Genomic DNA, 13,997 nt, shown 5'->3' with positions numbered 1-13,997 from the left:
GATTGATTGACAGATGGTAGCATTGAAGAGCTTTCAAACTGCTTGATCAACAATGTTTCACCTAAAGTGCTTAAGTATATCTTCATCCTCAGACACTGCTTTGATGAAGAAGAGACAAAAGAATCTTGTGTGAAAAAATAATTGGTTGCATGAATCTCTGCTCACTAGAACAGTTTGGGGACAGATTCTCTGACACACACACACACACACACACACACACACACACACACACACACACACACACACACACACACACACACACACACACACACACACACACACACACACACACACACACACACACACACACACACACACACACACACACACACACACACACACACACACACACACACACACACACACACACACACACACACACACACACACACACACACACACACACACACACACACACACACACACACACACACACACACACACACACACACACACACACACACACACACACACACACACACACACACACACACACACACACACACACACACAAACAAAAATCATCATCATTATAGATTGTTATGCCTTTTGGCGTTCAGTCTACAAGCCTCTGTGAATTTACAAAATGTTGACACATTTGTAACTAGTGCTGTGGGCTCATTTAGTTCTATACCTCTTAATCTTTAAATCGTTACAAACTGAGTCTAACCATTGTTGTCTTGGTCTCCCTCTACCTCTCTTACCCCCCATAATAGAGTCCATTATTCTCCTACGTAACCTATCCTCTCCATTCACCTCACATGACCCCACCACCAAAGCCGGTTTTTGGGTACAGCTTCATCCATCGAGTTCATTCCTAACTTAGCCTTTATGTCTTCATTCCGAGTAGCCTCCTGCCATTGTTCCCACCTGCTTGAACCAGCAATCATTCTTACTACTTTCATGTCTGTTACTTCTAACTTATGAATAAGCTATCCTTGGTCTACCCAGTTTTCGCTCCCTTAAAGCAAAGTTGGTCTGAAAACGGACTGATGTAAAGATAGTTTCGTCCGGGAGCTGACCTGCTTCTTAGAGAATACTGTTGATTGCAGCTGCGAGCTCACTGCATTAGCTTTACTGCACCTTGATTCAATTTCGCTTTCCCATCCTGGAAGAACACACATCCTAAATACTTGAAATTATCTACCGGTTCCAGCCCAATCTGACATTCAATTCTGTTGAATTTCTTACCTACAGACATCAATTTCATCTTTGAAAGATTAATTTTCATACAATACTCATTGAACCTATTTTCAAGTTCCAAAATATTAGAGTGCAGGTTTTCAGCAACATCTGCCATTAAGACCAAGTCGTCAGCATAGGCCAGACTGCTTACTGCACTTTTACCTAACTGAATCCCTCCCTGCCACTTTATACCCTTCAGCAGACGATTCATGTAAACTACGAACAACAAAGGTGAAAGATTACAGCCTTGTCTAATCCCTGTAAGTACCCTGAACCAAGAACTCATTCTACCATCAATTCTCACTGAAGCCCAATTGTCAATATAAATGCCTTTGATTGATTTTAATAATCTACCCTTGATCCCATAGTCCTCAAGTACAGTGAACATCTTTTCCGTTGGCACCCTGTCGTATGCTTTCTCTAGATCTACGGAACATAAATACAATGGTCTATTCCTTTCGCAGCATTTTTCAGTTTACCTGGCGCATACTGAAAATCTGATCCTGACAGCCTCTCTGTGGTCTGAAACCACACTGGTTTTGATCCAACTTCCTCTCAACCACTGCTCGCATCCTCCCTTCCAAGATGCCAGTGAATACTAATCAATGAGATACCTCAATAGTTGTTGCAATCCTTCCTATTCCCTTGCTTATAGATAGGTGCAATTACTACTTTGGTCCAATCTGAAGGTACCTTACCAACACTCCATGCTAATCTTATTATTCTATGAAGCTATTTCATCCCTGCCTTCCCACTATACTTCATCATTTCAGGTCTAATTTTATCTATTCCTGCTGCTTTATGACAATGGAGTTTATTTACCATTCTTTCCACTTCCTCAAGCGTAATTTCACCAACATCGTTTTCCTCCTCCCCATGAGCTCCGTTGTTTGCGACCCCACCAGGAAGATTTTAATTAATTAATTAATTAATGTTATTTGCTTTACGTCTCACTAACTACTTTTACGGTTTTCGGAGACGCCGAGGTGCCGGAATTTAGTCCCACAGGAGTTCTTTTACGTGCCAGTAAATCTACCGACACGAGGCTGTCGTATTTGAGCACCTCCAAATACCACCGGACTGAGCCAGGATCGAACCTGCCAAGTTGGGGTCAGAAGGCCAGCGCCTCAACCGTCTGAGCCACTCAGCCCGGCCAGGAAGATTTCATTTTACATTGAGAAGATTTTCAAAATATTCCCTCCACTTGTCCAGAGATTCCCTGGGATCTATTATGAGTTCACATGAATTACCCAAAACACGGTACAATTCCTTTCTCCCTCCCTTCCTAAGATTCTTTATTATTGTCCAGAAAGGTTACCCTGCTGCTTGACCTAGCCTGTCCAGGCTATTACCAAAATCTTCCCACAACTTCTTTTTGGATTCAACAAATATTTGTTTCACTCTGTTTCCTTCAGCTATGTATGATTCCCTGTCTGCATCAGCCATGTTCTGAGCCATTTCTGATAAGCCTTCTTTTTACGTTTACAAGCTGCTCTCATCTCATCATTCCACCAAGATGTTCACTTTTTCCCATCTTTACATACAGTTGTTCCTAGGCATTCCCTTGCTGTTGCTACTACAGCATCCCTGTATGCCACCCATTCTCTTTGTACATCCTGAACCTGCTTACTGTCCACTATTAGCAACTTCTCACTAATTTTATCCATGTACTTCTGTCCAATTTCCTCATCCTGGAAATTTTCTACCCTTATTTGTTTGCAGACAGTTATCACTTTCTCTATCCTAGGCCTAGAGATACTTAGTTCACTACACAACAGATAGTTGTCGGTTTCATCAAAAAATCCCTGAAAAACCTGTACATTTGTAACAGATTTCATGAATTTGAAGTTGGTTAAGATACAGTCTATCATGGATCTGGTACCCCTAGCCTCCCATGTGTAGCAGTGAATAGCCTTATGCTTGAAGAATGTATTTGTAACTGCTAAACCCATACTAGCGCAGATGCTTCCCATTCCTATTAGCTTCCATATCTTCCCCACATTTACCAATCACCCTTTTGTATCCTTCAGTTCTATTTCCAACTCCTGCATTGAAATCGCCCATTAGCACTATCCTGTCCTTGCTCTTGACCCTGACTACAATGTCACTCAATGATTCATAAAACTTGTCAACTTCATCATCATCTGCACCCTCACATAATTCTCGTCCTAATTCCTGCAACTGCCAAATCTACCCACATCATTAGCTCGTTTACATGCCTAACAGAAACTATGTTGTGTGCAATAGTATTCCTGATGAAAAGCCCTACCCCATACTCTGCCCTTCCCTTTTTAACACCCGTCAAGTACACTTTATAATCTGCTATCTCTTCCTCGTTATCTCCCCTTCCCTGAATATCACTTACTCCTAGCACATCCAGATGCATACCCTTTGCTGATTCAGCCAGTTCTACTGTATTTCTTCCATTAGCCCCAGTAATATTGATAGCTCCCCATCGAATTCACAAACTGGGACGTGACTACAATAACCCACACCACGAACCATTCTCGGTTATAATTATTATTAAAAAAGAAATGATCACCCAAATGGGTAGTATATATTTTAGTTCTTTTTTTACTGTGTTATTGTCATTACAATTTTGTGGCACACCGCTAGGGCGTACTGGTCATGTCTTTGGTTGCACAACTCTCACACACAACTATCGCTACGACTGTGGTACAATTTGTCAAGTGTTATGACTCTTATACATATCTTGTGGTGAAAGCCATGAATGACTAATCATTGTCACTATGTGTCTTAGTTCTTCATTTTCCTTCATCCAGTTTCTTTCAATCATGGCACTCGTAGCTTAGAAGTCTAGTTCTATATATCTCCTCTTAGCGTCTCTTGTCTCCAAGGGCTTAATGTACTGCTCTATAGATGGCAGGAACAGTCGTATTCTGAGGTCTTCAGTGTAGAAGAACATCTTAGTGAGTTTGTAAATCATCCTTAACGACACTGTTTTCCCAACTCTCAGACCGTAATTAAGAAAGCAGGTTTTGACACTTTCGATTTTCACAAAATTCCTCAGCTGTAGCTTTTCCCAAATCAGTTCCAGTCTGTAAGTTACTATGGCAGAGATAGTGGAGTCGAAAAACATCGATGCTGTTGTTAGAGATAGGGCTGACAAATTCTCGGTAAAGAAAATTGCTTTTGTGGATCTCATGTTCTTGTCAGAAATTTCAAATATCCAGGGATCACCCTTGAAACTACAACAAAGTTTTCTCTATGAGATGAAGGCTTAGGATTTCCAGGTTGATGGACTTTAACAGTGGAACAGACCTGCACACTCCGTACGGTACTTTGAACATAGGCCTACAGTAAAACAAGGAGCCTTTGACAAGAAGAAGATGGCATCAGTAGATTTTACTTGGATGAATTATGCATAAATGTTTATCCAAGTTTATGCACACAAAATGATTTCCAGAAACCAGAAAGATATATGCTGTGCAAGTGACTCAGTGATATATGCAGGGCACCAATGTTCCGAACAGGAAATTATGCTTAACGTATTCTACAACCATCAGCTCTTTCTTCAGAGGCAGAAGCTTCATAAAAACTGGGACTAGAATGTAGGGCTAGTTAAAAGTATCCATATCAGTTCACTTCCCAGTCAACATTAACGTAGCCTACTCTATAAAAAAAGATACTCAAATCTCAATTAGATCAGGTAGACTATAGTTCTCATAAGTTTATACATGCTGGGATCTTATGACTGTCCTCGTTTAGAAATTTCAATTGAAAATGATCCTTTGCATACAGATACAATACATAATTCCACGACGCAAACCGAAAGGTTAGGAAAAAGAGTTTTACTTTCTTTATACAATACTCAAGAGTAAAATGAAAATAATATCCGATTTTCTTCAACACCCAATATCCTTGCCTTTTGTGACAGGTTGCCTTCTCATCCACACAGCATCATCCGCAAACACGTGCCATTTTCGCGACAACTGAAATTGTAATGAAAATACAGGGTCGGCAACCTAAACTGTACTTTATTTTTATTCATAATGTTCCCTCGCTATAGCTATAAGAATGCTTTTCTCTATTTTTTGTAATAAGTGATAATCTTGAACACTTGCTGTTTCATATATAGTTCCAGATTCAGATCCATTCTGTTTCTGAGTTATCAAATATTTGCCGAATATCGAGATAAGGTAAATATTATTTCTCCACAATAGCTGGTCATCATGGTTTGCTGTCCTGAAAAGTAAACAATTTAATAGCATTGGCATGCCGTATTGTGTAATGTTCGTGAACGTCTTCGAGAAAGAGTTGTAATTCTTGAAAAATTGAGACCGAAGTTAATTGAAGTAAGCTATCATTTCGGTAGACTGGTGTTAGAGTAGATGAAACCGATTAGTAGTGAAAGTACTTTTGTTATAATCAATGTTATTGTAAGGTTAGGTTACGTTTCCCTGTTTTGACGAAGTGATTCATGTACAAATATTAATTGATTTATTCTAGTTGTTTACGTAGAAGTACGTTATTGCCTACATTTTCATTATATTTGTCGTACGGTGTATTTTTGTAGGGGATGGACGATTCGTTACTTCTTCAAAAACAGATAAAAAACAATGCTGAGGAAGTACAAAGTTATTTGGCTGATATGAGACAATGGCTTAAAGATATGAAGAGAAAACAGGATTTAAACTACGATTACTCTTCTGATAAACAGGTGAGCATTTGAATTTTATTGTTGACTCTGTGAAATTATTAGCCTATCTACGCTCATGCTTTAAAGTGTTGTTTGTATACCATAGCCACCCCTGGCTGATCAAGAAAGTGGAAAGCGGGTTAAGAAGAACACCCACAATAAAGGAGGAAAGAAAGAGAGTGAAAAACCAAAGCGAATATCTTCCTATGATTATGCCAAATGGGATAACTTCGATGTGGTAAGATTACTATACATAATCAGTCAGGGCAAAACTGTTGAACATCTCTGTAGGTAAATTATTTCAGTCCCTAACTCCTCTTCCCATAAATTAATATTTGCCCCAGTTGAATTTTAACTTTATTTTCATGTTGTGACCTTTCCTACTAAAAAGGCCACCCAAGCTTATTAGTCTACTACTGTCATTTCATGCCATCTCTCAACATACTGCTTAGTCGAGCAGCTCGTCTCCTTACTCTCAAGTCTTCCCTGCCCAAAATTTCCATTTTCGTCAGAAATAATCCAGAACAAATCGTGCTGCTTTTCTTTGGATATTTTTCCAGTTTTTATTATTATTTTTATTAAGAGGCACTCGAAAGAGCATTACTTACATAATACATAAAACTGAGTCATATTACAACATTTTTATTAAAAGTTTTTGGGTCCACTTTATTCAATACATTACAATTTTGTTGTGTAGATATAATTACAACATATTATGATTTCATTCAGTACTAGTTTCGACGCTATACTGCATCATCAGCTGACAGAAAAGAGTGGTATCTTCATTTACTCTGGAACAGAAACAAATGAACATCATTCAAGTGGAGTGGGTGTTACAAAGAAAGAGAGACTGTGGGATTGTGTATATGTAACAGGTAATCTCAGATACTACTGAACCAATTTTGAAATTTCTTTCATCATTTGAAAGATTAATGTCATTCCAGATAACATAGGCCATATTTACTTTTCTTTTAATGGCATGTGAGCTCCGAAGGGACCTGATGCAGATCTTCTGAGTTGACACCGAATAGGCAACTCATGCCTCTATGAGGATGGGGCCCTACCTATGATGAATTCTAATGGTGAAGACTCCACGCACACATACACACAGCCCCCAAGTCATCAGAATTAACCAATGAAGATTAAAATCCCCGACCCGACCGGGAATCTGATCTGGGCTGCCTGGACCAAGGACCAGCACGCTAACCATTTAGCCATGGAGCCGGACAACATAGGTTCACCAGATGTAGGCTATAAAGTGGGGCAACTGTCAGCCATGGAATCCTTGTGCTACATTATGTCTGTTCTCAGAGAGTACAGTAACCTTTACGGCAAACCCTCTAAGTAGTCCCCTAGATTGTCCACAAGTAGTTGCCAACGATGCTGGAAAGCTATGTGGCATCCCAGAATATCAAGAGATTCCCGTGCGAACCGTGATTGGACCCTTTGGCACATTAGCATAAGTTAATGCAGACGAAATAGCAAATTTATCCTACAAGGATGACACAAAGCTTTTGAGTCTCATGACGCTAAAACTAACAGTTTTCAGGATATTGGCACCACACTCCCCCACTGTAGGAATTGGATGAAGAAATGACCAGCCGTAACCATGGTGTCAGCCCAAGGGCTCTAGGTTACAGACCCGGTGTTCGAAGTAGGCACGTGCATGAGTGTAGGCGAGGCCAAGGAGAGATTCTGTTTAAACATTTTAAACTTGTAGGTAACGTTAATCTGTAAGTTACTTATTATTTCTGGATCCACATTTCTGTTCTCTTATTAGCATAATGATTGTGAATAACACCAAAGTGTTGTTGCTATTTGCAAGAGATTCTGTTTAAATATTTTAAAACTCATAGACTGTAATAATGAGAACTCATCTTGACTGGCAGTAGGAAAGGGTGCCTGCCATTATAACTAAAACTCCCCAACTTGATTGTGACCAGCAGTATGCAACGGGGCTGCCATTATAATGAAAATGAACACACCCCATCTCAATTCTGACTGGCAGCAGGCAAGGGGGCCTTACATTATAATGAAAACTCCCCAACTCGATCGTAACCGACAGTAGGCAAGGGGACCTGCCAATATAGGCCTAATTAAAATTCCCCAACTCGGACTTAATGTGAGGAATGGCGTATGGCGACCTTCCAGTATGTTTCTCAGATAAGGCAAAGAGCCATGCAATTTGATTAAATCTTGCAGTGTGTAGACTACTTCATATACATTTGTATATACAATGTAGAATTCCATAGTGAAGCATGGGCATGTCAGCTAGTATTCCTGAAAGTGGACCTTGAAATTGTATAGACAGTTTTTGGTCAATGAATGTCAGTGTGGGAATGTTGGTGTGGTGTTTTAAATGGTGTTTATATGTTCATTATGTGTTGAATGGAAAAGTTCCCCTTTCTCTTGGTCCCATCAGATGTGCTCTGTCTGATCACTTTCGGTTGACGTTGAAACAAATACTAGTTTTATGACAGACACCTTACTGAGTGTTTTTAAATAACGTTTTCACCCACTCATGATACTTATCATTTTACGTACTCAAAGATTTTAAGATGTTATTCCAATGTTTTTGTTAATCGTATTTGGCTAATGATGACTACAGTACCGATAAGTCAAAACATGTACCAAAGAAAATATTACTAAATTTATCTCTTAAATTGTGGGTATTGGTCTATTGAAACTTTGAAGGGTGGACCCAAAAATTAAAATGAATAAGAATTGAAACCAATGATTTTCATATTCCAGAATCCAATTTGTGTCCTGTATTTCATTGCATAAAGCCTGGCTAGCATAAATTTCCTCTAGTTTCTGTAATAAGTTTAATAAGTTTGTTCTGGGTATACAAATTATTGGCCCATAGCAACACTAGTCCAGTGGAGGGGCTGCCTCCTGCCTGTACTGGACTGTAGAATTTTTGTGTACGATTTATCTCCCTTAGCCTTTAAAAATCCCTTTTAACCACAAGGCAGGGGTACCTTCCTTGTTTAACTCTGTAGTTTTAGTTTCATTAAAATATCACAAAAATGACCAAAGATAGTTTTCCAATTATATGCACAGAGTGAAATCACAAGCCCTATTGCACAGTGTGCTAGTTCTAGCAGGAGATTTAAAAGGCCAGCTGTGAATAGGTTAACAAGTATGTACTTGCAGTGATCCCCATGAGGTACTTTCACCCCATCAATACGGTAAATGAAACTGTGAGGACTTTTCCAATTGGTGACTTGCAACCTGACTTTTCATCCCGTTTACCATCATATCATTGTCTGTTGACCATCTCACAACATTGTCAAGAGTTTTTTTGCAGTTGCTCACAATCTTCTATACAATATAACATCCTCTGCAAAAAGCCTTATATGTGATTCCAATTCTCTACTCCTCATCTTCATCATCATCGTCATCATCATCATCAATGTCCCACTCCAGTCACCCGGGTGTGGTTAACAAGCCTCCCCCACTCCTTTCTGTCCTTCCACTTTTCCTGCTCCATTCCGCCATATCTAATCCAGCTTCTCTAATGTCCTTCCAAATCTGATCCATCCACCTTCTTCTCGGTCTTCCAACTGGTCTCTTTCCCTTAACTTCTCTTTCTAATTCCCTTCTTGCTACCCGTTCCTTTCCCATTCTTTTTACATGTCCAAACCATCTCAGTCTTGCTTTCTGTATGTTCTGTACTAACAGTTGTATATTTGGCTCTTCTCTGTTTTTAATATTTTGAATTCTGTCTCTTCTTGTCTTTTTAACTGATGTTCTTAAAAAATTCATTTCTACTGCTTGGATCTTACTTTCTTGTCTCTTATTAGTTACCAGCGTTTCTAGACCGTATGTTACAATTGGTATGAAATTCTGTTTATATAATGTTAGTTTTGTTCTCTTGGGTTCTTTGTCATCCCATAAAAGCTCTCTGACTTGATGATAAAATGTTGTACGTTTACTTAATCTGTTATTAATTTCAGAGTTGATTTCATTACTTCCAATTGTCTACTACTAATAATAATAATAATAATAATAATAATAATGTTATTTGCTTTACGTCCCGCTAACTACTTATATATATAAGAGGAAAAAAAAGTCCAATAATACTGCCTTGAGGAACTCCCCTCTTAATCATTACAGGATCAGATAATGTAGAAATGTAGCCACCCATTCAGTCACTTTTTATCTATTCCAGTTGCCTTCATTTTTGCTTATGTAGTTACAGGTGTAGCTCTAATGACCTAGATGTTAAGCCTTTACACTCAAAACATCGTATCGCAGAAATGTTGTATACAGTGTCCGTAGGAGTAATATTTGTTGTCTTGATTTTGAAGGAAAAGGCATGTGAAGATATTGACAGAGATGATATACCTGAAGCTAATGTCATTGAAGATGAAGAGGAATCACAAAAGCTGAGAGATCAGGCACTCTATGAAAAGGAATTGGTAAGTACATTTAAATCAGCAGTTTACTGTGAACTGAGCAATAATTGGCACAGTAACAACATTAACCTCACACACTGCCTCAGCTTCTTCACCCAGGCATCCTACTGCACGGAGCACTGTCAGAGCTGCCAACAAGTGTCGATACTCCCTGTGTGAGCCATAGATTTTTCCTAACAAAACTGTAATCTAATCCTGTCACATTGCTTTCCAGTAAATCAGTATCTAGTGGGCCACTGTCGGCAACTTTGTCACAGACGGTAATCTAACAGTCATTATTGGTAATTTTGTAACTAACAGTAACCTAACCCTCCCTATCATTAGTAATTTTTACACTGACACTAATAGGTATTAAGGTTTCTCAGCAACCTAACCAAACCCTTTCACTACCTGCGCTTTACTGTGATCAGAATTTAACCTGTCACTAACAGTAACCATCAGGGGTCAGTTTGTCCCCATTATGATTAGGACACAAAGCATTCATTATAATTTAAAGCCACGTAAAACCATTGTCCTTCAGCACGCGCCAGGTAGAGAACAGTGGAGTGAGGAAAGAGTGAGAGAAAAGATGGCATGACATGAATGTTATTACAATGACAGCTACCAACGGAGTCAGTAGAGTCACAGAAATTCCTGGAATATTATTTATGTCGATGCATTGTACACTATCTATTACATTCACGTGTGAAGAGCCTTATTCTTCTGAAAGAGGTACAGTAGAACCTTGATAATTCGAAATCGGTTAATTCAAATTCTCGCCTAATTCGAAGCAGCTCTCATTCCCGGAAACATGAGGTATGGTTTTGCATGTTATTTAAATCGTTTAATTCGAAATACGGATAATTCATAATTCGAAGAACAATGTCGGTCCCGCTACCGAAATTCAGATTTTTAATTAAAAACTGCCTTTACATTTTGAAAAAAATAGTATTTTACAGAGTAATTTAAATTCAAAATTTCTCCACGTCATGAAAGAATGCGTCTTCCAAAACGTGAAGGGGTAACTTTGCGCACTTTCACCTACTTCGGCGTGTCTACACTGTGCTTCATATCTGCTATGTTCGAGCGGAATCGTAATTATTTTGTATTCGGCGTTTTTAGGAAAGCCACAATAATAATAAAGAGGAGAAGCACACAATGTGCAGGAAAAAAACAACAACAAATAGTTAACAATAGTTATTAGGATAGTCCCTCACTGCAAAGCATTTTCAATGAGCACTTCCTTTCACTGCATATCATTGCGTGATATCGATCACAGCTTCTGTTGCACAAAGTACAAACACAGGTGACGTCTGGATCGTGATATTTGCTGGTCATACACACCTTGAAGTGGAAGCCATGAATGGCGTAGCGTGTCACTAAATGTCTCAGCTCATAGTTTCCTTGCTGCCAATCGCTGTAGATCATAGCATCTGTAGCATAGAACTCTGACCATATTTCATTTTTCTTTTTTCAAAGTACTTCCATGAGGCCTTTATATGCAGGAGTTGCTGGCAAAAGTAGCTGTAGTCGCAGTTCCTCAATGAAGAAAGGCTCCCTGGTGAGCTCGTATGCGAGACGAGAGGGTGTGAATTTGGAAAGGCATAATATTTTTTTCAGAAAAGTGGCTTTCACTTTCTCAATCTGTTCCAGATTTCTCCGTGTGCAGTGTATCCAAATTAATTCTAGTCCATATGTTATGATAGGAGTGATTTTAATTTTGAATAATTTCATTGCTGTTCCAATTGATAGTCTATTGATGAGTTTTATGTCGTTCATCGCCTTGATAGCCGTGTTTGTTTTGTCTTCTATGTGTTTTCTGAATATGATGCCACGTGTTTGTAAGGTCATGCCGAGATATTTGAAGTGTGACACTGCTGTTAGTGTCTTTTCTTGGTAGAAGAAAGAGGCCTGTGGTCCCCCTTTTCTGAAGCTCATGGACACAGTCTTTTTTTCGTTAATTTGTAGTTCATTTTCCTTTGTCCATTGCACCAGTTGATCGAAGGCAATCTGCAATTCTACCTGGTCTGTTGATGTTATTACCATATCATCTGCATAGATATATAGGCGTACCTTTTCTGATGATATTGCTTGAACTACGTTAGCTGTTGCTGCAGTGAAGAGCAGAGGGCTCAGTGGATCTCCTTGGAGTACCCCGTTTGTTTGATGAATTGGTCGTGAGATATTTATACCGTCACTGATGATTATGCTGTTGTCGTGAAGTATGTTTTGAATAATTCGCAATAGATAGTTCTCTCTTCCAACCAATTGCTGTAGTTTCTCTATTATTAATTTCCGACTGATTGAATCGAAAGCTTTCGCGTAATCTATAAATATTGCATGTAGTTTTTGTCCTGGATTTGAAAAGGTAGTCTGTATTTTGTTGAGTAGGCAGGTAATGGCTTGGATTGTGCTTCTGTTTTTCCTGAAACCGAACTGTTCCTCAGGTAATTTCAGGTCTATTATGTTTGTAAGCCTCTTGCATAGTAATTTAGTCAGTAACTTGAACATCGTGCATTCCAGGGCGATTCCTATGTATGAGTTAGGATCCCCAGTGTCTCCTTTCCCTTTGTATAACATTTTGACCGTAGATTTCCTCCAACTGTCCGGAATATTGCTTTGCTCTAGGCACCCGTTAAGAAGATTGATTATGTCATCTTTCATTTCAGGCCATATTTCTTTAATATGCTCACTGTATATAGAGTCGGTATACTTGTTATGACCTCCGCTACTTCTTCCTCCGTAAAAGGTTCGACGTTCGTGACATCACTTGCCATTTCCAGCTCAGGGCGTTTCTCTATCTTGAACTACTTTGCGTAGATGCTCCTCCCAAACATCTGTTGAAATGCTTCTAGGAAATGTTGGTTGCCGTGCATTTAGCGGTTTATATGAGTTCTGTTCTGCTTCACGTATCAGTTCACTTTCTTCTTTTTGGTGATGCTCTTTCTTTGCTTCCCTCACTAGGCGTCTATAGATTCTTCGTAGTTCCGCATACTTCATGCAGTTTATCTCCGATGGTTCACTCCTTGCTATGTGTAAAGCATCCAGAGCCTTACGCCAAGCTGCATAACATGCTTCATTGAACCAAGGCTTTGCCTTTCTCGCTGTAGGAAGGACCGGCGATGCCGCACTTCTTGTTACCTGCTCTATACCAGCTGCTCCACTGTTAAGGTGTCCTTGCCGGATGTGCTCAGATATTTGTTGTTTCAACTCAGGGTCCACTTTCCCCTTTGATAGCTTTCGCCTTAACCTCCTGGTGATCGGTGCTTCTTGTTGTGCTTCCTTGCACAGTTTGATTCTTGTTTCGACCGGTAGATGCTTTCTGTCCGCCATGTTTCTTATCTTTTGAGTCACTGACTTGATGTTTTTCATATTTGTAAAAACTAAATCGATTGTGCTTGATCCATTATGACATATGTATGTTTTATTTTCTTTCTGATTTATTAAAGAGAAGCCCTCTTCCTCCATATATTCCAAGACGCTTGCAGTTTTTGAAGTAGGTGTGTCTATTCGACAGTTCATATCACCAGCCACGATAACGGTGCTATTTTTGTTGATTTTGCAGAGTGCGGATCCAAGTTCATCTAGTATCTCCCTAGCAGTGTATTCAGGTTGGAAATAGACAGCGATTATCCAACACATTTGAGTCTGTACTAGTAATAAGTTTCTTGTTTTGTGAGGTGTCCTAAATGGAGCCATAATATCACGTAGCAGGCAGTGTGCAGAGAGGTAGAATCCGCGAACACTGGCGA

The 13,997-nt window shown here is 39.3% G+C and overlaps 2 protein-coding genes across 2 annotated transcripts in view; one reads left to right on the top strand and one right to left on the bottom strand.

Moving 5' to 3' along the window:
- The window catches only part of LOC136872694 (peroxisomal leader peptide-processing protease), a 1,469,308-nt gene extending 1,464,176 nt beyond the window's left edge, over window positions 1–5,132 (bottom strand). The window contains exon 1 of the mRNA XM_067146518.2: window positions 5,072–5,132. The gene's annotated coding sequence lies outside the window, so the exon portion shown is untranslated. The remainder of the gene's footprint in view (window positions 1–5,071) is intronic.
- Window positions 5,133–5,378: 246 nt separating this feature from the next.
- The window catches only part of LOC136871954 (RNA polymerase II-associated protein 3), a 50,763-nt gene continuing 42,144 nt past the window's right edge, over window positions 5,379–13,997 (top strand). Inside the window, exons 1-4 of the mRNA XM_067145710.2 lie at window positions 5,379–5,501; window positions 5,723–5,866; window positions 5,952–6,083; window positions 10,159–10,269. Of these exons, the coding sequence (XP_067001811.2) occupies window positions 5,726–5,866; window positions 5,952–6,083; window positions 10,159–10,269 (384 nt within the window). The 5' untranslated portion in view covers window positions 5,379–5,501; window positions 5,723–5,725. The remainder of the gene's footprint in view (window positions 5,502–5,722; window positions 5,867–5,951; window positions 6,084–10,158; window positions 10,270–13,997) is intronic.

This window comes from Anabrus simplex, chromosome 4 (genome assembly GCF_040414725.1).
Source record: "Anabrus simplex isolate iqAnaSimp1 chromosome 4, ASM4041472v1, whole genome shotgun sequence".
NCBI lineage: Eukaryota > Metazoa > Arthropoda > Insecta > Orthoptera > Tettigoniidae > Anabrus > Anabrus simplex.
The sequence above is the reverse complement of the archived record's forward strand: the minus strand, read 5'-3'. Positions and strand labels throughout refer to the sequence as shown.